The 23,724-nt window shown below is 45.1% G+C and overlaps 1 protein-coding gene across 5 annotated transcripts in view; it reads left to right on the forward strand.

Annotated features, from left to right (window-relative positions):
• The window catches only part of HUNK (hormonally up-regulated Neu-associated kinase), a 286,592-nt gene that overhangs the window by 226,182 nt on the left and 36,686 nt on the right, over nucleotides 1-23,724 (forward strand). For all 5 annotated transcript variants that reach the window (XR_010343928.1, XM_064380095.1, XM_064380097.1 and 2 more), the window contains 3 exons: nucleotides 1,548-1,675; nucleotides 12,624-12,759; nucleotides 19,902-20,064. Coding sequence is in view for 4 of the 5 variants with exons in the window: in XM_064380095.1 (XP_064236165.1) it covers nucleotides 1,548-1,675; nucleotides 12,624-12,759; nucleotides 19,902-20,064 (427 nt within the window). In the remaining variant the exon portion in view is untranslated. The remainder of the gene's footprint in view (nucleotides 1-1,547; nucleotides 1,676-12,623; nucleotides 12,760-19,901; nucleotides 20,065-23,724) is intronic.

Below are 23,724 nucleotides of genomic sequence, written 5' to 3' on the forward strand. Positions count from 1 at the left end.
CCAGCACCTATAGCCTTACCTGGAACAGAGAGCCATCCAGCAAGTATTTGTGGAATGAATGTTTATGCATCTGTCCCCCTAACTCCACTGTGAGTTCGGAACTAACTCCACTTGAGTGGGAGCCAGGTCTTACCATATGTCTGAAATTTGAGAATGATTTCTAGCGGGAGCCGTAGGCTCCAGTATCTGTCATTATCTGAAATGGCATAATTCAGAGGTGCCTCCATGGAATTGGGCCTCGAGGGTCTTAATTTCAATCAGTCTCATTGGATTTGTTTTGACTGGAAATCTTAGTGCCTGTTTTTAAAGTATATTCCCTTGGGTGCTTTTGAGCACTTGAGACCTCTCTGTAGGCAGGCATTTCATCCCCATCAGGAAATCTCATCAAAATGATATTAGATTTGCACATCAGGAAAATAAAAATCCTCTGAGAAGATGTTTCTATTCTCTAGATTGGCTTTGGATAGGTGCAGTTAAGCCTACTCAAGGTATTTCAACCACATCTGAGATGTTGAGTTGGGGCCAGGTGGCAGAATCTCACAATAAACAATAAAAAAAATCAGGAGGGGAAGAAAGAGGACCTCCCCAGAAATTTCTCTAGTTACAAGCCAAGGCAAAATTTAAGAGTAGAGCAAAATGCTGGTTTTTGGTATTAGGCTTCGTTTCTGAGGGCTGAGTGGTAACCTGGCTCACCAGTTTGGCTGTGACTGGAGCTTCTGGTGGGGGGCTTCTCCTGTATTTTTTGGTCAGCCTTTTTCAGGTACCACCTTGTAAGCCATCCTTGGAAAACCACATAATGGCAGGCCTACTCTTATTCGAGGTTCCTGACGTGTCCCAAGTGTTTCTTACATTGCTCTGGGCTCTTTGACTTCTTCTTGCCCTAGCATTCGGAGAGAGCGGAGGGCCATGGTTGCCTTCTGACGCTCTTGAAACTCCTGTTTTTCTCTGTGGTCCCCTTCCGGGTCTTCACACTCAAGTGCTCTCACCCAAGCCTTTCTTTTTTTTTTTGAGACAAAATTTCACTCTTGTTGTTCAGGCTAGAGTGCAATGACGTGATATCGGCTCACTGCAACCTCTGCCTCCTGGGTTCAAGTGATTCTCCTGCCTCGGCTTCCTGAGTAGCTGGGATTACAGGCACCTGCCACCACACCCAGCTAATTTTTGTATTTTTAGTAGAGACGGGCACTGGGGCGCGTGGGAGCTTCGTGTGCAGCTTGTCGCAGTGGCGAGAGGATGAGCGGGTAGTGGTCCAGGCTGATGAGGCAGAGATTGAGGATGGAGGCGCTGCACAGGCTGGTCTCGAGCTCCTGACCTCAGGTGACCCACCTCCCAAAGTGCTGGGATTACAGGCATGAGCCACCATGCCCAGCCTCAACCAAGCCTTTCAATGTGACACTGAGTGTTCTACAAAGCTAACTGTGAAGAGGGCCTGTTGTGGTTGGCATGGAAGCAGCAGCTCCAACGCTTTGGTGAAGCCCACATCCCCAGTGTATTCCCCTCCGCAGGGGACCTGACTCCAGTTTCATGAGTTTTGTCTCTCTTTTCAGAGGTGTGAACATGTATGCCATGTTGACCGGGACGCTGCCTTTCACGGTGGAGCCTTTCAGCCTGAGGGCTTTGTACCAGAAGATGGTGGACAAAGAAATGAACCCCCTCCCTACCCAGCTCTCCACAGGTAATGCACCTGCTGCTCTATATCAGGGTTCAGGACTTTTGTCGTGATCAGCTGGGGTCCACCTGTGAAGCTGTATTTGTTTTGCTGCAATGGTGTTATGTCTATTTCATGATTTTAAGTTTCTTTCTAGTATTAAAATGAAATGTCAAAGGGTGGTTGGGTTTCCCATCTCTCAACAGCCTTTTACCTATACCCTTTCCTGTTTCGTTATAATTCTGAACCCCTAACTCCTCCTTTCTCCTGCACAAAACACATAGATCCAAAGGATCTGATATTCTCCATTTGAAAAATAATTGCAGGCTTGATTGTTTTAAAACTCACTATATTATGATGTTGATAGAATTGCAGAAAGAAGATATATTGGAAATGTGACCGTAAACCCTCCAATATGTCTTCTTTCTGCAATTCACTGTGAAGAAATGTTCGTTGCATTCAAGTTGGGGCTGTGATTTGTTTTGTTAGTTGAGTTTTTGAGCCCATTTAAAAGCTTTTAATTATATAGAGGTTAAGTTACTTGATTGGACTGAGTCATCAGGTGTGTTTGAAGAGTTCTCTCGAACTTTAGCTGGTTCACATTTCAGTAAACAGGCTGTATTAACGTTCAGCTTCAGATCCAGTAAATTAGTACAATTTGTTCTTTTGTTTGGTTCAAAATTCAAGTTCCTGGCCTTGGCTTGGCTTTGATGATCATTTAATTGGCTCCTTAGAATAAACTCAGCTTCACTGAGATAAGGCTTTTGACCAAGAAAGAAAGCAGTTATTTAACTGCAACTTTTGATACATAGTTAAAGTATAGCATTTTATTTTACTGCTAGGCATTTTTACTGCTATACGTATTTTACTATTATGCATTTTTTTTCTAAGTTTAAAAGCATGCATGAAGCTGACCCTGAATTTATCTTGCCAAGAGGAATCCAAGTGGAGACATATTCTTGAATGCAATTATCTAATTCAGTTCATACTGTCACCTTTGTTAGGGAGGGTAGAATCTCTGGAGGCTTGAAAGCAAAGGAGGCATTAAGTCCTTGGGAAGATAAGTTACAGCTTTGTCATTATACAAGAAATATTTCTGCACTGATAGTCATAACTCCTGGAGTTAGAAAATGTGCAAAATGTCAAACCAGTTGTTATATTTAAGTTTTAGAGCTTTCAGAAATGTTGAAAGTGCGGCAGAGCACTGTGAGGAGTCCTCATTCATTCATTCTTTCATTCGTTCCACATTTCATACTCATTAGCTTATACCATGAATATGTATTGTGCACCAATTACGTGCTAGATGTGTTTTAGATTAAGGAGGACAGAGAACAAACCCGTCTCTACCCTTATAAAGCTTGTATATCATCAGGGGAGGCTTAAAATAAATAAATGAGTAATAAATGTGTGATATTTGGTAATGTTAAATGCTGTAAAGAAAACAAATTGGAATAAGGGGATACAGAGTAAAAAGTATTTTTTTAACACATAAGATTATTTAAAAAATTTTTTGTTGTGACATAATTGTAGATTCACACACAATTGCTAGAAATAATACAAAGAGATCGAAATAGCCTTCATCCAGTGCATTAGTCCATTCTCATGCTGCTAATAAAGACATACCTGAGAATGGGTAATTTATAAAGGAAGAGGTTTAACAGACTCACAGTTCCACAATCATGGTGGAAGATGAAGGAAGAGCAAAGGGATGTCTTAGATGATGGTAGGCAAGAGAGCTGAAGCAGGGGAAATCCCGTTTATAAAACCATCAGATCTCATGAGACTTATTCACTACCATGAGAACAGTATGAACTGCCCCCATGATTCAATTACCTCCACCTGGCCCTGCCCCGACATCTGGGGATTATTACAATTCAAGGTGAGATTTAGGTGAGGACACAGCCAAACCATGTCACCCAGTTTTCCCCAAAAGTAATATATTCTTTTTTTTTTTTTTTTTTTGAGACAGAGTTTCGCTCTTGTTGCCCAGGCTGGAGTGCAATGGTGCAATCTCGGCTCACTGCAACCTTCGCCTCCCGGGTTCAAGCAATTCTCCTGCCTCAGCCTCCTGAGTAGCTGGGATTACAGGCATGCGCCACTGTGCCTGGCTAATTTTTTGTATTTATAGTAGAGATGGGGTTTCTCCATGTTGGTCAGGCTGGTCTCGAACTCCTGACCTCAGGTGATCCGCCCACTTCAGCCTTCCAAAGTGCTGGGATTACAGACATGAGCCACCATGCCTGGCCAATAGTAATATATTCTATAACGTGGTAATATATCACTGCTGGGAAATTAAGATTGATAAAACTCATTGACCTTACTCAGATTTTACAAGTTTTATGTACACTCATGTGTGTTGGTGTGTGTTAGTTTTATGCACTTTTATCACGTCATATGTGTGAAGCCACCAGAGTCAAGATGCAAGACAGTTCCCTCCCAAGGATCCCTCATGCTGCTCCTCCATAGCCACAGCCACCTCCCTTCCTCCTGCTCTCCCTAAGCCCTGTCAACCACTACCCTGTCTCATCTATAATTTTGTCATTTCAAAAATGCTATATGTCAGTCACCTTTTTTTCCCCACTCAGCATAATTCCCTTGAGATAATCCGAGTCGTCTCTTTTTATTGGTGCGTAGTATTCCCTGGTGTGGTTATGCCACAGTTGGTTTCACCATTCACCCATTGAAGGACTGACCGTTGGGTTGTTTCCAGTTTGGGGCTATTATGAATAAAGATGCTGTGAACATTCATGTTCAGGTTTTTCTGTGAATATGGTTTCATCTCTCTGGGACAAATGCCTAAGAGTGAATTGCGGGGTTGGGTAGTAAGCATGTATTTAGTTTTGTAAGAAACTGCCAAGCTTCTTGTTCAGAGTGGCTAGACCATTTTGCATTCCCCTGAGCAGTATGTGTATGATCTCTGCATCCTTGCCAGCATTAGATGCTATTATTATTTTTTATTTTAGTCATTCTGAGAGGGGTCTAATAATATCTCGTTGCAGTACAAATAAGATGTGATGTTTCCAAATAAATGCAGTCTTTCAAAGCAGTCTCTGTAGCGGTTATACAGTCATAAATATTGCCATCTCTCAGAGTGACTCCGAAATTTCTTTGAGGGTTCAGAGCCTGTTTTATCCAAGTGACCCATAACAAAGGACAATATGTAGATGAATGTACCCCCCACAGTTGGGAATGGCAGACAGTGCTGTCTTTGAACCCCATGAGAGCCTAAGGAGCTGGAGAACTGCTGATCTGCTGCTATTTCATTGTATTAGTCAGAATAGACCAGTAACAATCAGCTCCTAAGTCTCAGTGGCTCAGGACCACTAAGCTTTATTTCTCATTCATGCTACATCTCAGTTGAAAGTTGGATCAAACATTGAAAGGTTCTGCCCAGCTAAGGCCCTACGGCTGATGTTGAAGCCACCATTTCCAACATTTCTGGTTCATGCAGAGGGAAAGAGGAAACGAGAAAGAGAAAGAAAAGGTCTTTCACCAGCAATTAAATCTTCCACCAATCTTCTGCTTATAAGTGAAGTCTTTCTAAAACATCGCACATGGCTTCAACCAGCTAAAGAGAGTGGGGCAGTGCAACCCTACCGTGTGTGTTGAAAGTGAAAAGCCGGAAATATTTGTGATTAGCATTAGCATGAGCCCCACACAGCTGTGGGAAAAGGAGCAGACGAGCGCAGGTAGGTTAATAACACAAAATAATCAGTCTCATTGCTTCAGAACCATACCTTGTTTTTGCTTTCAATAGTATTACACAATCGTAGCAGGCTGGGCTCTAAGTGTTTTTTTTTTTTTTAATCTTTTTTTATTGTGAAAATTAAATTTAACCTTAAAGAAGCAAAAGTTGCAGTTCTGAAGATGTTAAAAAAACTAGTGCAAATGTAGTCCCAAAGAAGACATATTAAAAATGTTCCCAGCAGTTTCAGCATCACTGGATTTGCTGACCGACCTCACATAGCTCCTGCGCTGAACGGACAGCTTACGCTTTGGCCTTGAGCTCCGTGCGTGCTTGTTAAAGATCTTCACATTCCTACAGGACTTTGTTGCCTTGACTTGTCAAGTATGAATTGCATTTCTGTATCTGATTTTCTAATTAAGGAATCTGATGCTCACCCTCCCCGCTTTTAAAATAACTATTGGGATATAGAAGTATCTTTTTCCAACTAGGATTAAAATCTTTGAGCCAGGAATCAAGCGTAGTGTTTGCACATGATAGATACTCAGGGAGTCTAAGTTGCTGACTCTGGTGTTAAAGTGCCTGTGTGACCTGGAAAGGTGCCCCACAGACGATTGTGATGACTCAGGGATGGGAATTGTCCTGACCCAGTAGGGTCCAGAGCAGTGCACCAGCTGCCGAGGCAGCCCGGGGCATCTTTTCTTGTTTATAGAGTGAATGGCTTCAGTTTTGAGGGTCAGCTGCTGCCCTTTTGACAGCCTCCACTTTTTCTAGTCCTTTGCACCCCACCAACTTTATCTCCTCTCCCTTCCAACCAGCCTGGCCCTGCTTATATCCAAAAATGCTAGTTTCCCAGTAACACGAGTAGCTGCCATTTATTGAATGATCCTTTGTAGGTGTTTCTCATGTGGTGGTGTTTTTATACAATCCTGCAAGGTAAGTCCCTGTTTACCAGTGAGGAAATTGAGTCTCAGAGAGATTAAGTCTGCTTGACTGAAAACCTAGATTTTCCTACCATGCTGTGTTATTTCACTCTTCTCTGATGTCATTTAGTGTAAGACGGCCCCCTCCCCACCAAGAGTTGGAGATATTATCTATTGTCTCTGTGTCTTTATGTTTTGAGTAATGTCAATCCAAATAGAAAATATGCCCATTTTATTGTCTCATTAAGGCACATCTTTATTAATTGGATAACTGTGTCATTCATATTTGTTTTTGTCTAAGACAAGGTTTCGCTGTCATCCTGGCTAGAGTGCAGTGGCACCATCATGGCTCACTGCAGCCTCGACCTCCCAAACCAAGCGATCTTTCCACCTCAGCCTCCCAAGTAGCTGGGACTGCAGGCACATGCCACCATACCCAGCTAATTTTTTTGTAGGGGGTATTTTTTTACAGAGACAGAGTCTTCCTATATTGCCCAAGCTGGTCTTGAACTCCTGGGCTCAAGCAATCCTCCTGCGTTGGCCTCCCAAACTGCTGAGGTTACAAGCATGAGCTACTGCGCCCAGCCCTGTCACTTATTTATGTAACGATCATATCTGTTAATTCTACCGCTCTTTTAAAAAATTAAGTTGGAAGAATTTTTACCAAACTTGAGTTGAATACAACATTATTGCCCTTGCGAATCCACAGAACATGCTTCCAAAGAACGGCCCTTCATCTCTATCATGCTGTCTGCAAAGTTAAGCTTCGAGGGCCTTTCCAAGTCTCTCTTCTACATGCTTCCTTTTTGCTTGTTGGCACTTGTATGTCACAGAGTAGTGAATGTCTTTCATGGTAGAGAAATTTTTCATGCTCACCTTTTCATCACTGCATTTCAATGCTAGCTTTTGTAATACATTCCAAGCAGTCACTTCAGGTTATGATGGTTTTGGGCCGTGAATTCTCCGAAGTCGAGCTGGAGGAGAAGTGTTAGCTTTTATGAGAGTTGAGCCAGCGCTAACGAAGATGTCCAAGAAGGCACGATTATCAGATTATCAAATAATTCTTTAGCTTGGGAAGTGATGAGGAGGGAGCTTTGAGCAGGGAGGGGTCTCTATTTGCATCAGTCGAGCTACTAATGTGAAAAGTCTGATGGCTTGGTCTTTTGCCTGCAGCCCTTTCACTTGGCAGAAAGTTCAGATACCCACACAAGCCAGTCCAGACTTTGGGAAGCTGATGGTTTATGAAAGAAAGTGGGGCTTGCATTGGAGGAAGGTGTACTGCGTGTTATGTTGAGCAGGGTGGTATTACTTTTCCAGGCTTGAGTGGAGAACCTAAGTGTTATCTTAGAGGGGTGGAGGATGGCATGTGGCCTGTGGCCATGCCTGGCATGGCTTTCCGGGATGGTGGGGAATATTTTAATCTCTTTTGCTCATGAGGCATAGAGATTTTCAGGACCCTAACATAAACTTCAAAGAGCTCTAAGGAAGTCTCAAAGTCCTTTTTGGATAGTAATGCAATGTCTCTGACGTCCAAAGGAAGAAAATTCGTCAGTGGAGATTTGAACTAAAATTACTTGTGCTCATCAGCAGTTTTTGAAGATGCAGAGCGCTCGGTTATGAAAATAGAACAAAAATGCACATCCAGTTTGTCCTTAGCACTTCAGGTTCATCATACTCTGAAAAAGCCTGGGTTGTTGCCCAAGTCCTTTGAGGGTAAGCAACAGCAATGTCTCAGAAAACATCGTTAATGCAACAGCCCACCCACCTTGATTCATTAAGCCCACATCTTTTTTGTATGACCAATAGATGCCCCCAGTTAAGATCTAAATGACTCTTGCAATGCAGGGGTGTTAAAGGAAGGAGATAAACATTCTGAAAAGCAGAGATCTGTTTGCTTTTCGGGTTATTAAAGAACATGGATGGAACTGGAGGCCATTATCCTTAGCAAACTAACGCAGAAACAGAAAACCAAATACTCCATGTTCTCATTTATAAGTGGGAGCTAAGTAATGAGAACTCATGGACACAAAGAGGGGAACAGTAGATACTGGGTTCTACTTGAGAGTGGAGGGTGGGAGGAGAGAGAGGAGCAGAAAAAATAACTACTGGGTACTAGGCTTAGTACCAGGGTGATGAAATAATCTGTACAACAAACTCCCGTGACACAAGTTTACCTATATAACAAACCTGCATATGTACCTCTGAACCTAAAATCAAAGTTAAAAAAAAACTTTTTTTTTAAATACATTGTTGGAAAGTTTTAGCCGTGTACCCAGTGACAAAACTTACAGTAAGTAGTAAATGTACCTCGTGGCCTCCATGCATGTATTTCTACCCACTGGGTTGTTTTTCTTTTTTTTTTTTTTTTGAGACGGAATCTTGCTCTGTTACTCAGGCTGGAAGGCTGGAGTGCAGCGGCACGATCTCAACTCACTGCAACCTCTGCCTCCCAGGTTCAAGCAATTCTACCACCTCAGCCTTCCAAGTAGCTGGGATTACAGGCACATGCCACCATGCCTGGCTAATTTTTGTATTTTTAGTAGAGACAGGGTTTTGCCATGTTAACCAGGCTGGTCTCGAACTCCCAACCTCAGGTGACCCAACTGCCTCGGCCTCCCAAAGTGCTGGGATTACAGGCTTGAGCCACTGTGCCTAGATTTTCCTTTTTTCAAAATTTCAGTACGTTTTGGGGGAACAGGTGGTTTTTGGTTACATGGATAAGTTTTTTAGTGGTGATTTCTGAGATTTTGGTGCAGTCATCACCCAAGCAGTTTACACTATACCCAATGTGTAGTCTTTTATCCCTCCCCTCCTCCTACTCTTCCCTCCAAGTCCCCAAAGTCCACTATGTCATTCTTATGCCTTTGCGCCCTCATAGCTTAGCTCCCACTTATAAGTGAGAACATACCATGTTTGGTTTTCCATCCCTGGGTTACTTCACTTAGAATAATGGCCTCCAGTCCATCCAGGTTGCTGCAAATGCCATTATTGTGTTCCTCTTTATGGCTGAGTATCATGCCATTATTTCATTCCTTTTTATGGCTGAGAAGCATGCAATTATTTTGCCTTTTTATGGCTGAGCAGTATTCCATGGTGTATGTGTATACACACACACACACATATATACACACATATAAATATACATATATATATCATATTTTTTATCCACTTGTTGATTGATGGGCATTTGGGCTGGTTGCATATTTTTGCAGTTGTGAATTGTGCTGCTCTAAACGTGTGTGCAAGTGTCTTTTTTATATAATGACTTGTTTTCCTTTGGGTAGATACCCAGTGGTGACTACCCACTATTGTTAAAGGGAGATGATCTGATAACCTCTTCAACATTATGGGAACCTGCCCTGGAGGTGGGCTGACCATGGAGGTTGACCCAGCTGCATAACCTAGTAAAGATTGTGTCTCTTGAGTTGATTCTGGCATCACAACTGGCCCCTTTTTTGATGGCCTCATTTTAACCCTGCAGAAAATGAGTTGACAGAAGTCCCAGCATTTCCTAAAGAACAATGTTAAAATGACAACTTAAAGCCTTTGAGAAAGTAAGACGTTTTATGACTTCTCCTTGCAAAGATAGATTACCTTAGAAAACTGAAAAATAGCTTTGATGAGAAGGATAGAAAAATTGGGGGATCAAGCACATCATTGTTTTCTGGGATCTACTATTTGGTATATTGGAAATCAAGTACAAAGTTACATAAAAGAATTCTTTTTTTTTTTTTTTTTTGAGATGGATTCTTGCTCTGTCACCCAGGCTGGAGTGCAGTAGCATGGTCTTGGCTCACTGCAACCTTGGCCTCCCGGGTTCAAGCAGTTCTCCTGCCTCAACCTCCTAAGTAGCTGGGACTACAGGCACCCGCCACCATGTCCGAGTAGTTTTTGTATTTTCAGTAGACGGGGTTTCACCATGTTGGCCAGGCTGGTCTCCATCTCCTGACCTCGTGATCTGCCTGCCTCGGCCTCCCAAAGTGCTGGGATTACAGGCGTGAGCCACAGTGCCTGGCCAAAGAATTCTTTATAGTTCTTGGAAAAACATTATGGCAATTCTTTGTAAAATAAGGACTATAGCACAAGAAGACGTCACAGTCCCGCAACTCAAGCAAGACAAATCGCCTGCATTTTGAAGTCATCCCTGACGTTCTTTACCCATATGTGGGTATGTGTATATTCTCCTGCTGAATGATTTTGTAGACTTAGAAAAGCCTTCGTGAGCTGGGTGTGGTGGCTCACATCCTTAATCCCACCACTTTGGGAGGCTGAGGCAGGAGAATCACTTGAGCTCAGGAGTTTGAGACCAGTCTGGGCAACTTGGCAAAACCCCATCTCTACCAAAAAAATTAGCCAGGTGTGATGGTGCATGCCTGTAGTCTCACCTACTTTGGAGGCTGAGGTGGGAAGGTCACTTGAGCCAGAGAGATCAAGGCCGCAGTGAGCCATGATCACGCCACCGTACTCCAGCCTGGGCGATGGTGTGAGACTCTGTCTCCAAAAAATACAAAATAAGTAAATAAAATAAATACAAAATAAAGGCTCCACGTGCATTATAAATGTATTTTTACTTGTCATTCAGTTGTTTACAGTGTTCCAATCTTAAAGGATGCAAATATTCTGCTTAGAGATGAATGAGCTTCTTATGTCGAGTGCTTGGATGGACAAATGCTCTGTAAATGTTTGTGAAATGAAAGCAAACCCAGGGCATTTAAAACATTATTTTTGCCTGGGATGGTAGGAAAAGGGGTTGTAGGGATTTTATAGGTTTGTCAATAATTTCTTATGTCCTTTTCTTACACACCGTGCTCAGCATGACTAATGTGATACAGTGAACTTCGAGAGGCTTGAAAAAGAAAGACAAATTTATTAGCATACCGTCCATCTAAGCAGCCCCTTCATTCTTTTCTTGAGACGGAGTCTCTGAACTCTGTCGCCTAGGCTTGAGTGCCATGGTGTGATCTCTGTTCACCACAACCTCCGCTTCCTGGGTTCAAGCGATTCTCCTGCCTCAGCCTCCAGAGTAGCTGGGATTACAGGTGCGTGCTACCACACCCAGCTAATTTTTGGTATTTTTAGTAGAGACAGGGTTTCACCATGTTGGCCAGGCTGGTGTTGAACTCCTGACCTCGTGATCCACCCACCTTGTCTTCCCCAAGTGTTGGGATTACAGGCGTGAGCCACTGCGCCTGGCAGCAGCCCCTTACTTTTAAGAGACAATGCAAAAAGAGGGACCCATCAGTGGTCATGGGTTCACAGTGTGGTCCTCACTAGAACTTTTTACACAAGCTTGTATTTTAAAATTGGAGTCACTAATGCAGAGGTTTCTTAACACTTTAACAAAATGTGTGGCGCTCTGGTGTCTCGCCAACCTGATTGGCTGGGCTGGGCTGGGTGGGCGTGGGCTCTGTGCAGCCTGGGTGTGGCATCAATTCACAGAGTTTGGGGAAGAGGTGGGCGGCCATGCAGAATGACTTTAAAGGAAAGGATCAGAAAGCAGGACCCCTCTGGCCCCTTGAGACTCTGAGTGTCCTGTGGTCCCCAGTTGGCAGGTCTGGCACAGGAAGGCTGTACACTTCTGGTGTCTCCCTGAGTGCTCAAAAACCTACCTTTCGAGGAGGCATCTTCTGTTTATTTTCTTTCATTCCTACAAGCCTATAAATAGAATATCTCTTTGTCTCATCTATAAGCAACAAGAAAAGACCACAGGTTGTATTGGGAAGCACAGAGAATGGAGAGACCCAAACTAGTTCTTGCTTTATCATGTACCAGTTGCTTCCCTTGGACAGAGAACTTAAATTCTTTGGATATGTGGTGTTTTTTTTTTTTTTTTTTTTGAGACAGAGTTTCACTCTTATTGCCCAGGCTGGAGTGCAGTGGTGCAATCTCGGCTCACCACAACTTCTGCCTCCCAGGTTCAAGCCATTCTTCTGCCTCCCAAGTAATTGGGATTACAGGCATGTGCTACCATGCCCAGCTAGTTTTTTGTATTTTTAGTAGAGACAGGGTTTCTCCATGCTGGTCAGGCTGGTCTCGAACTCCTGACCTCAGGTGATCCACCCAACTCAGCCTCCCAAAGTGCTGGGATTGCAGGCATGAGCCACTGCGCCTGGCCGTGGTGTGTCTTTTTTAAAGAGGTTGGAGGGGGCAATGAGATTTTCAACACCCCTCCTGTCTAAAGGAGGGTGAAACCAGGCTCTACGAATCATTGAATCGGAACCCTCTCCAGAGACCCAGAGGAGAGATCACCCCAGCAGTGGCTCAGGATGGGCAGGTGAGGTGGTGAGTCAGTCCCCTGTGATGGCGACTTTCCCCGGTATTTGTGTCCAGCCTGTAACGTATGTGTTCCTTCCTGAATGCCTTTCAGGTGCCATCAGTTTCCTGCGCTCTCTCCTGGAACCAGATCCTGTGAAGAGGCCAAATATTCAGCAGGCACTGGCGAATCGCTGGCTTAATGAGAATTACACAGGAAAAGTGCCCTGTAATGTCACCTATCCCAACAGGTAATTGCGTGCACCTGGAGGGACTCCTTGGGCGAGATGGGGCCTGTCCCAGGATCCCTGAGCAGTTTCGGATAGAACGCTGTCTGTGATGGAAGGAAAAGCCGCGTTCTCTCTTAGCTGTCTCCCCTTCCCCTAACACCCACCCCCACACGTCCACAAGAGGAAGCGGAGACAGGACCACCGTGTGCTGTTGTGCTGTGTGCCCTTCAGGGGCACCTGGCAGAGAGGTGAGTGGAGGCTGACATCTAGCCTTTGAGGGCCTGTGGCTTCCCAAGGGGAGCCTCTTTCTAGTTCACACAAAGGGACTGTTGAGACTAGCTGTGGCCCCAGTGTGTGTGTGTGTGACAGAGAAAGAGAAAAAGAGACAGAGAGAGTCTATGTCTGCTTGGGTCTCCTTATGCATGGTGGTTGTGTCTGTGTGTGTGTTATATGTTGTATGTCTGTGTGTAAATTTTATGTGTGTATCTGGGTGAGTGTGTGTATGTATATCTCTGTTTTGTTTTTGGGACGGAATCTTGCTCTGTTACCCAGGCTGGAGTGCAGTAGCACAATCTTGGCTCACTGAAACCTCCGTCTCCTGCATTCAAGCAATTCTCCTGCCTCAGCCTCCCAGGTGGCTCGGACTACAGGCGTGCACCACCACACCCAGCTAATTTTTGTATTTGTAGTATTTCGATGGGGTTTCACTATGTTGGCCGTGATGGTCTCGATCTCTTGACCTTGTGATCCCCCGACCTCTGCCTCCCAAAGTGTTGGGATTACTGGCATGAGCCACTGCACCCGGCTTCTTCTTCTTCTTCTTCTTCTTTTTTTTTTTTTGACACATAGTCTGGCTCTGTCACCCAGGCTGGAGTGCAGTGGCATAATCTTGGCTCACTGCCCTCTCTGCCCTTCTGGGTTCAAGTGTTTCTTCTGTCTCAGCCTCCTAAGTAGATGAGATAACAGGCATGTGCAACCACGCCCCTATACTTTTGTATTTTTAGTAGAGATGGTGTTTTACCATGTTGCCCAGGCTGGTCTTGAACTCCTGACCTCAAGTGATCCACCTGCCTCGGCCTCCCAAAGTGCTGAGGTTTCCTGTGTGAGCCAATGCACCCAGCCAGTCTTTGTGTGAGTGTGTTTGCATGTGTGTGTTCCACTCATGAGCTCACCTGCCAACATCAGACAGAATCACATGGGATTGCCCCTCCCTTTCCAAACCTCCCTTAGATGCCTTCTTCTGCCTTGTTCGTGATGTTTATTTCAGCCCTAAGTCCCCTGCCTTAAAATGTGGGAGGCAGGAAGGAAAGGCACTAGGAGTCATTCGTCTCAGGCCGGCTGTCCCTGCAGACTTTCCTCGAAGACTTGACTTTATCAGTTTCCATGAGGAAGGTTCTTTAAGCAAAGCTTGCACACAGGAATCCGCAGCATGGGAGCACTGACCGGCTCCTGGTGGCAGCCCACGCCCCTCCCTGTTGGCGCGCTAACTACAGATTGGAAAACATTTCTCTCTTTTTTTTCTTTTTTCTTTTTTTTTGAGACAGGGCCTCACTCTGTCACCCAGGCTGGAGTGCAGTGGTGTGATCATGGCTCGCTGCAGCCTCCACCTCCTGAACTCAGGTGATTCTCCCACCTCAGCTTCCTGAGTAGCTGCGACTAGAGGCATGAGCCAACATGTCAGGCAAATTTTTCTATTTTTCTGCAGAAACAAGGTTTTGCCATGTTGCCCAGGCTGGCCTCAAACTCGTGGGCTCAAGTGATCCTCCCACCTCTCAAGGTGCTGGGATTGCAGGCTTGAGCCACTGCCCCCGGCCAAAAACATTGCCTTGTATGTTTTTTCTACTCATCTGTCTATTTCTAACTAACCTGAGCAAGGGAATGAGGGCCCTTATTTTGGCTGATTTCGAGCGAACGAGGAGACCACATGGGTTCAGTACCTTCCACGACTGGAACCCACCTTCCTTCATCCTTCAGTCCTAGGGCGGCTTGCACATCTGACCGAGCTTGGATGAAGACAAGGAATCGCTGACCAAGAGGGCAGAGGGGAGACTGAAAGGGCAGAGAAAGGCGTGTCCTCTGTGGTCTTGTTTTCAATGCCTAGGAAGGTCTAGAAACACCCGCCAAGCCTTATGAAAGCGGAAATGCTGAGTTCTTCAAAGGAGATGGGCAGGCCGGGCTCTGCTTGGGATGGAAGTTCTAGAAAAACTTTAAAGGGACGTGGGAGTCTGCATCCACACTACAGTGCCAAATTTATACTCACCGTGCCCAGAGAGGGGGTGGTTTCACTCCGTTGCCATCTAGAATTCTAGCATTTGGCTCATGGGAGGTAATTTAAACAAAGTCTAGGTGACTTAGGTTACCAAGGGAACCTGGAAATAGATTGCTGTTTTCCAATAACAGCTCAATGTGGGCCAGGATCTGAAACAGACACCAGAAATACTACCCTAAAGCGAGGCAGAGAGCAAAGCTGAAGGGGCCTTGCCTCATTATCCGTGCTTATGATGGAAAGCAGCACGCAGGTACGCTTTCTGTTAGAGGCGGGGGCCTTGGTGGTGGCCACATGAGTCATTAAGCTCATGTAATCACCGAATAAATTAGCATCATCAATCCACTCAATGCGTCAGCTGTGGAAAGAAGCAGAGCTGGGGTTAGAAAGACGCTGTTTCCCCTCCTTGTTGGCTGTATCTTCATTCACGAAGAATTACGAGGCGGGCATCTCATTCCGTAGCTTTCCCGGGGGTTGCAGACAGGCTTTGATAGATTAACACTGAAATTCAAACTCCTGTTGTTGCCAGATTAGTGTGATGGTTTTTGCATTTGGACTTGGTCAGAAGCATAAGGGCTCCACATGAACCCTGTTAGGTGGACTGTGAAACTGGTTGAGGTCTCCTTGCTCACTAGGGAGAACAGCACTCAGTGTCTTCTGTTTATGGAAGGCCCATTGCTCATTTTACACTAGAGGCAAATCAGTGTTTGGTTTTTAAGTAATGGAACTAGAATTCTTTTTCTTTTTGAAACAGTCTCACTCTGTCACCCGGGCTGGAGTGCAGAGGTGTGATCTCAGTTCCCTGCAACTCCACCTCCCAAGTTGAAGCAATTCTCCTGTCTCAGCCTCCCGAGAAGCTGGGATTACAGGCCCGTGCCACCCTGCCTGGCTAATTTTGTATTTTTAGTAGAGATGGGGTTTAACCATGTTGCCCAGGCTGGTCTTAAACTCCCGGCCTCCATCGATCCGCCTACCGCAGCCTCCCAAAATGCTGGGATTACAGGCATGAGCCACTGCACTTGGCCTGGAACCAGATTTCTAAGCTGTTGGAGGAGGTACATGTGATTTACAATGTTTATTTTGAAAAACCTTTATCTTTAAGACAAAGAAATGTATTTTTTATGATTATTTTTCTGGTTTTACTGGCAGGTAGATAAAGGGAGTGAGAACATACAAGCGGAGAAGGGGATATTTTCTTTACAAAGTATGTTTTATAGTTTCCCGACATACGTGGCCCCAGATGTCTTTTAAGAGTTGTCAGTATTTTCCTTTTGGGAAAGTAAAGAAAATGAAGGTGTCGTATTTCGTATCCCTCTTACATAAAGCCTGCTCCTATGAAGTCATTTCAGCCTCCAAGTTGATCTCCAAAAGCAAAGAGGGAAATGTCTTTGGAAGTAAATTTTTTATAAATAAATGTTTATGCCAGTGAGTCAACAGATGTTTGCTAGGTGCCCGGCTCCCCTCCTGATCCAGGTGCAGACTTTTTTTTTTTTGAGACAGGTTCTTGCTTCGTAGCTTAGGCTGGAATGCAGTGGCACAATCCCAGCTCACTGTAACCTAGAACTCCTGGGCCCGAGTGATCGTCCCGCCCCAGCTTCTATAGTAGAGGGATTACAGGCATGTACTACCATCCCCGGCTAAATGTTTCCATTTTTGTTGCAGAGATGGGGGTTTTGCTCTGTTGCCTGGGCTGGTCTTAAACTCCTGGCCCCAAGCATTCTCCCTGCCTCGGCCTCCTAAAGTGCTGGGTTTCAGACACTTGTACAGAGCCAACCTTTCTGCCTCTTCCTGTCTCTCTGCAGGTGCCTGGACAGTCTCTCCACCCTTACAGTTAGCTTTGGAACTGGTGGGAGGGGAGGAGGTTATAGGCAATACAGGACAGAATTAGACCAAATTAGGTCCATGGGATCAAAACGGATTGCATGGGAATTGGTTCAATTCAATTATAGCTAGTATTCTGGAACACTGTACCATTCTCTGTGTCATCCAAACATGCAGCCATAATACAGATTTGATAACGGATACTGGAGAGCACCAAATTTATCCGTTGTTTATTGGAAAACGTTTCAACCATTCCTCTCAGTCCAGAGTCTGTTGGCCATTTACATTTTGGCAGAGTCTTATTTTTTTTTTTTTGAGACAGCGTCTCACTCTATCACCCAGGCTGGAGTGCAATGTCATGGTCTTGGCTGGCTCACTGCCACCTCTGCCTTCCAGGTTCAAGCAATTCTTCCACCTCAGCCTCCCGAGTAGCTGGGACTACAGGCTTGTGCCACCACACCTGGCTAGTTAGCCAGGCTGGTCCCAAACTCCTGACCTCATGATCTGCCTGCCTCATCCTCCCAAAGCACTGGGATTACAGGCATGAGCCACTGTACCCAGCTCAGAGCTTGTTTTTGAACATACTGGACATAAAAGGCAGAGATGGGGTGTCTGCCCCTGAGCACGTCCCTCCTTTCCACGCTGCTGACCTTTCTTCCAGGACACCTCATGCCCTCTGGGGGTGCCCTGCTCTTGGCAGGGGGTGGGGTTGTGTGAGAGCGGCTGTGGTCTGATTGGCCAGGGTAGAGCCACACCCACATTGGGATTCCCAGGTATTTCCAAACCACTGTTCCCTCTGTGTTGATCTGGTAGACCTCAAGGAGTTATTTTAAAAAACAAATACATTATTAATATACTTTTAAAAGCAGTAATCATGCCAGTCCCTCTTCCACCTGTTATCTAGAATGTGTAATTTTGTGCAAACAGGAATGAGGAAGGCTCATCTCACAGTTTGTTGGGTGTGTTTTTGTTTGGTTTTAGGGACAGCACTTAGGCAAATGTAGAGGAGGGAGAACTGATGTAGGTCACACTGATTGACTGGTGGCCGGTGATGGTCAGGAGACCTCGTTCTGCTCTCGGTGCCCCTGCCAACCAGCCGTGTGAACTGGCAAGTTCTCTTCTTCCACCAGAACTTGCAAAGTATCCTCTTCTTTACAATGATGGGGCTACACTGTGCGGTTTCTCTGGGCATTATGGTTCTGAGGTTCCATCCAAAATGTCTTCAGACTCCTTGACACGGAGGCTAGCAGCTCTCCAGCCAGATGAGTTTGCCTTCGGCTCCGAGTGCCCTCTTTGCATCACTCTTAAGGGATTTAGAATGTTCTTTTGACACAGCCCCACGACCAACACACACACACACTCCCTTAGAGCCCTCTGCCTGATTTCTCGTTCTCAGCAGCCATTGGATGTGTCTGTTTATTTGGGAGGCCCTGAGCATCTAGACACAGAGCCAGGCTGCCAGTTGTTAATTCTAGGGCTGCTACTTCCTGCTTGTGTGACCCTGGGCAAGATACTGCATTGCTGTGGGCTTCGGTTTCTTTATCTGTAAAGTTGGGATAATGCTAGTACCTACTCATAGGACTATCAGGATGGCTAAGGGAATTTACGTTCTCTCTTCCCCACTGGGAGGGTGAATAAATGAATGGGTAGATAAATGAAGCCCGGTATTTCTTTACCATTTTATCCCAAAGAGTTTATTTTCATAGTACCCCTGTGAAGTACCCTTAACCTATCTTCCTCTGAGAGCACCCCACTTTGCAGCTGAGCCCTGGACCCCCCCATGTGTGAACTTGTGAGCTCTTTCTGTTCCTCTAAACATGATCAGGCTAGTTCCTGGATACCTTCCTTTTCCTCCCCAAAACCAGAGTCAGGATGGCTTCTGTCCATGGCAATAAATACCTATTTTTTCTTTTTTTTGAGACAGAGTTTTGCTCTTGTTGCCCAGGCTGGAGTGCAATGGTGCGATCTCCACTCACTGCAACCTCTGCCTCCTGGGTTCAAGTGATTCTCCTGTCTCACCCTCCTGAGTAGCTGGATACAGGATTGTGCCACCACACCCAGCAAATTTTTGTATTCTTAGTAGGGACCAGGTTTCATCATATTGGTCAAGCTGGTCTCAAACTCTTGACCTCAGGTGATCCTCCTGCCTCGACCTCCCAAAGTTCTGACATTACAGGTGTGAGCCACCATGCCTGGGCAACAAATACATTTTAAGGAAAGAATATGTGATCATAAAGAAATGTAGGGAAAAACTTGGGGGATTTGAGTATAATCTGGGTATTACATAATATTAAGTGATGGTTAAAATTTTATTGGGTATGTTGATGGTTTCGTGGTTCTGCGGGGGACATCTTTCGTTTTTGAAGGTGCACATTGAAGTGTTAAGCGGTAAAAAGTCATAATGTTCCCCTCCCTGTGCCCACATTTTCTCATTGTTCAACACCTGCCTGTGAGTGAGAACATGTGGTGTTTGGTTTTCTGTTCTTGTGTGAGTTTGCTGAGAATGATGGTTTCCAGATTCATCCATGTCCCTACAAAGGATACGAACTTCTTGTTTTTTATGGCTGCATAGTATTCCAGGGAGGGGAACATCACACACTGGGGTCTGTTGGGGGCTGGGGGGCTAAGGGATGGACAGCAGGGGACAGGGAGGCTGGGGAGGGAAAACATTGGGAGAAATGCCTGATGTAGGTGATGGGGGGCGGGGGTGGGACGGAGACTGTAAACCACCGTGGCATGTGTGTGCCTATGCAACAACCCTGCGGGAGGTGCGCATGTACCCCAGACCTTAAAGTACAATTAAAAAAAAAATGTCGTGATGTTTGTAATTTTAAATACTTAGAAAAAAAAATGCGAGTATGGCACAGTGCTCACTGGTACATCCAGATGATGGCGTACATAAAGAGATTGTATTATTCCCTCCCTTTTCTGAATACATGAACATTTTCAAAATAAAACATCAAGTAAATGAATGAATGAATGAATGAATGAATGAAGCTGACTGTGCACAGGGGGCCAGCGTGGGCCTCTTCGTGACATGCAGAGGTGACTGGTCCTCTCTCTCTGCACCTGGCAGGATCTCCCTGGAAGACCTGAGCCCAAGCGTCGTGCTGCACATGACCGAGAAGCTGGGTTACAAGAACAGCGACGTGATCAACACTGTGCTCTCCAACCGCGCCTGCCACATCCTGGCCATCTACTTCCTCCTAAACAAGAAACTGGAGCGCTATTTGTCAGGGGTAAGTGCGACCCTAGAGGCGATCGCCTCTGCTCTCCGTGGAAAAAAGAGCTCCTACAGCCAAAGTGTTTCTCAGGTGCTGACACTTGATCCAAGTTGCTAATTTAATCTGTGAGGCTGAGTTTTCTGAATGTGGGATGGAGTCCTAGCTAAACCTGCTTCTCAGGGAGCGCCTTTTATCTGTGATGGTTTTCCAAATGCTCTCCCACTGAGCTAAGCCCTGGGCAGAATTGGGGTGTGGGTTCAAGCCTCTTTCTCATTCAGCTTCTCTGTTGCCTTTTTTAATTGTTGTTGTTCTGCTGCCTCTTAGCTCTTTGGGTTCCCTACGTTGGAGGCATTGGAGGCTTTTCTGGTCATAAAACTCAGGTAGCAGTGCCTCTCAGGCATTTGTCTCTAAAACATGGTATTATATGTGAGAAAGTCACTATTGAGGTTTAACTTCTCCAGAAAATAAGAACAAAATTGGACTTCTCTGGCCTGACTCTGGCACCTGCCCTTGGTCTGGGTGTCAGAAAGTCCAAGTGTCCGGTGTCATTTGCCAGGTACATCTGGGGATTCCACAGCGTGGGGTGGCTGATGGGACCCTGACACCTTCATCATTTATGCCACAGGCAGTTTCTGTGTGCCTGAGTAAGGGAATTTACGTGCCTTAGTTGTGACCAAATCGTCTCTCTCCAAATGGACAATGGCTTAAAAAAGAATCCTGCAGGCCAGGCCAGGTATGGTGGCTCACACCTGTAATCCCAGCACTTTGGGAGGCTGAGGCGGGTGGATCACCTGAGGTCACTGAGGTCAGGAGTTCGAGACTAACTTGGCCAACATGGTGAAACCCTGTCTTTACTAAAAATACAAAAACTGGCCAGGCATGGTGTCTGTAGTCCCAGCTACTTGGGTGGCTGAGGCAGGAGAATCACTTGAACTTGGGAGGTGGAGGTTGCAGGGAGCCGAGATTGCGCCACTACACTCCAGCCTGGGCAACAAAGAGCAAAATTTCATCTCAGGAAAAAAAAAAAAACAAAAAAAAGAATCCTGCAAATTGGATCCAAGACAATATGGATTCTTTATACAACAGCTCATGCTTTTACTCAGAATGGTGGGTGCTGACCAGCTCTAACAAGGAGTCAGCTGAAGAAATTCAGAACAGGAAGCCTATCTGAAATTTGAGTGTTCACTTTTGTGAAGGGCCACCTTCACCCTGGCCTCTTGCAACTTGACATCTCGTGGCGTGGAGTTGTCACTGTTAGGAAGACATTTGCCATCCAGAGTACGTGCTATTTGAAGTCGTGCGATAGCCCAATATGTCACCAAATTGCACCAGGCAATAGGCTTAGAAACCCTTTTGAGGTTTCTGTATTAGAGTTAAGATGAAACTCTACCTGCAGTTAGGGAAATGATATTCTCCCTGGCCTGGTGGAGATGATAAAATTAATACCCAGAGGACAAGGTGGTCAGTGTGTGTCTTTTGTTAGCAAATCGATTTGGGAGCTGTCTAGAAAACATTACTGAACATATGAAGAGGCTCCATGGGAAGTTGGTTAAACATTTGGATGAAAGTACAGATGTTTCTAAGCTGATTTAGCTCAGAATATTGGCTAGATTTTGCTTCAGCAGGAAATTATCCACAGAACTCCTTTGTGTGTGTGTGAGTGTGTGAGTGTGTGTGTGTGAACCACCACGGGAAAGATCTACGTGAGAAGAAATAAAAGGCTTTAACAATGTTTTATGGGGGGAAAAAACGTGTTCTGTGTGATGGGGTGGCACCTCTCTGATGGGGACAGAGTCATAGCTTTGAGTTAGATTTCACAGATGGTGTCACTGTGGCTGCCTTGCTCATAGAAAGCTACTGAAGAAGAGACGTCAAATCCAGAAAGGGCTTTCAACGTGTAATATATTATTTATTTTATTTTATTATGTGATAAGGAGAGATTAAGAAAATCTCTTGTATCACACAGCAGTTCTCTGTTCTGTCATCATGAAGAACATAAAAGACATACTAGATTTGAAACTGTTTCTCATTTCTCTTTAAAAAAAATTTTTTTTTAGACAGTCTTTTTTTTTTTTGGAACAGAGTCTCGCTCTGTCAGCCAGGCTGGAGTGCAGTGGTACGATCTCGGCTCACTGCAACCTCTGCCTCCCGGGTTCAAGTGATTCTCCTGCCTCAGCCTCCCAAGTAGCTGGGATAGCAGCCACGTGCCAACATGCTTGGCTAATTTTTGTATTTTTATTAGAGAAAGAGTATCGCCATGTTGGCCAGGCTGGTCTCAAACACCTGACTTCAAGTGTTCTTCCCACCTCAGCCTCCCAAAGTGCTGGGATTATGGACGTGAGCCAAAGCACTCAGCCCTCTTTTTTTTTTTTTAATTTTGAGATGAGGTCTCCCTCTGTCACCGAGGCTGGAGTGCAGTGGCATGATCTCAGTTCACTGTAACCTCTGCTTCCTGGGTTCAAGCGATTCTCCTGCCTCAGCTTCCCAAGTAACTAGGACTACAGGCATGTACCACCGTACCCAGCTAATTTTTGTATTTTTGGTAGAGATGGGGTTTTGCCACATTGCCAGGCTGGCCTCGAACTCCTGAGCTCAAGCGATCTGCCTACCTTGGCCTCCCAAAGTGCTAGGAGAACAGGTGTGAGCCACCATGCCCAGCCTCAAACTTCTTTCTCATCTTTAAAAATTTTTATTTATTATATATCTTACAGTGTACATGATATATTCATACAATGTTACATGCTTATAATTTATAAATATGCATATATTGTAGGTGCCTACTTATAAGTTTTTCACACATAAGGGATCAGAGCCATACCATTTGGACGCCATCATGCTATAGAGGATAAAAGTTAAGAATTTAAATGGTCTTCAAATAAAAGGAAGAAAAGAGGGTTCATGCCCTGATTTTCTTTTTCAGATGATGTATTCAATAGTGTTCAAAACTTATTCAAATGTGTTTTCATGAAACTGCCTATATTATAAGGTTGATGATTTCACTTATTAGAGAATGACATTGCTACTTTCCAAGTAAGTTAACAGTTCCAAACATTCTTTTTTTTTCGAGACGGAGTGCAGTGGCTTGATCTCGGCTCACTACAACCTCCACCTCCCGGGTTCAAGTGATTCTTCTGCCTCAGCTTCCTGAGTAGCTGGGATTACAGGTGTCTGCCACCACGCCCAGCTAATTTTTGTATTTTTAGTAGAGATGGGGTTTTACCATCTTGGCCAGGCTGGTCTTGAACTCCTGACCTCGTGATCCACCTGCCACAGCCTCCCAAAGTGCTGGGATTACAGGCGTGAGCCACTGCGCCCAGCCCCAAACATTCTTCTTTTGGTGGAACTAGTTCTTTGGCTGCTGACCAAATTAAATGAAGGGGTCTTAGGTTTTAAAAAACTTTCCTATGGCTACTTCCACATTTAGAAATACAAGCTTTGGTCAGTCACACTCTTCTTAATTACATAGCTCATGCCAAAGAAGAGAGATATTTTGTCTGAATCCTTTTGTCTTTTAAAAACAAAACAAAAAGAGTCTTACTCTGTCACCCAGGCTGGAGTGCAGTGGCACAGCCACGGCTCACCGCAGCCTCAACTTCCTGGACTCAAGTGATCCTACTTAGTCCCAGCTACTCAGGGGGCTGAGGCAGGAGGATCGGTTGAGCCTGGGAAGTCGAG

The sequence above is a fragment of the Aotus nancymaae genome, unplaced genomic scaffold, assembly GCF_030222135.1.
Source record: "Aotus nancymaae isolate 86718 unplaced genomic scaffold, 86718_ANA_hifiasm-v0.15.2.pri h1tg000022l_1, whole genome shotgun sequence".
Taxonomy (NCBI): Eukaryota; Metazoa; Chordata; class Mammalia; order Primates; family Aotidae; genus Aotus; species Aotus nancymaae.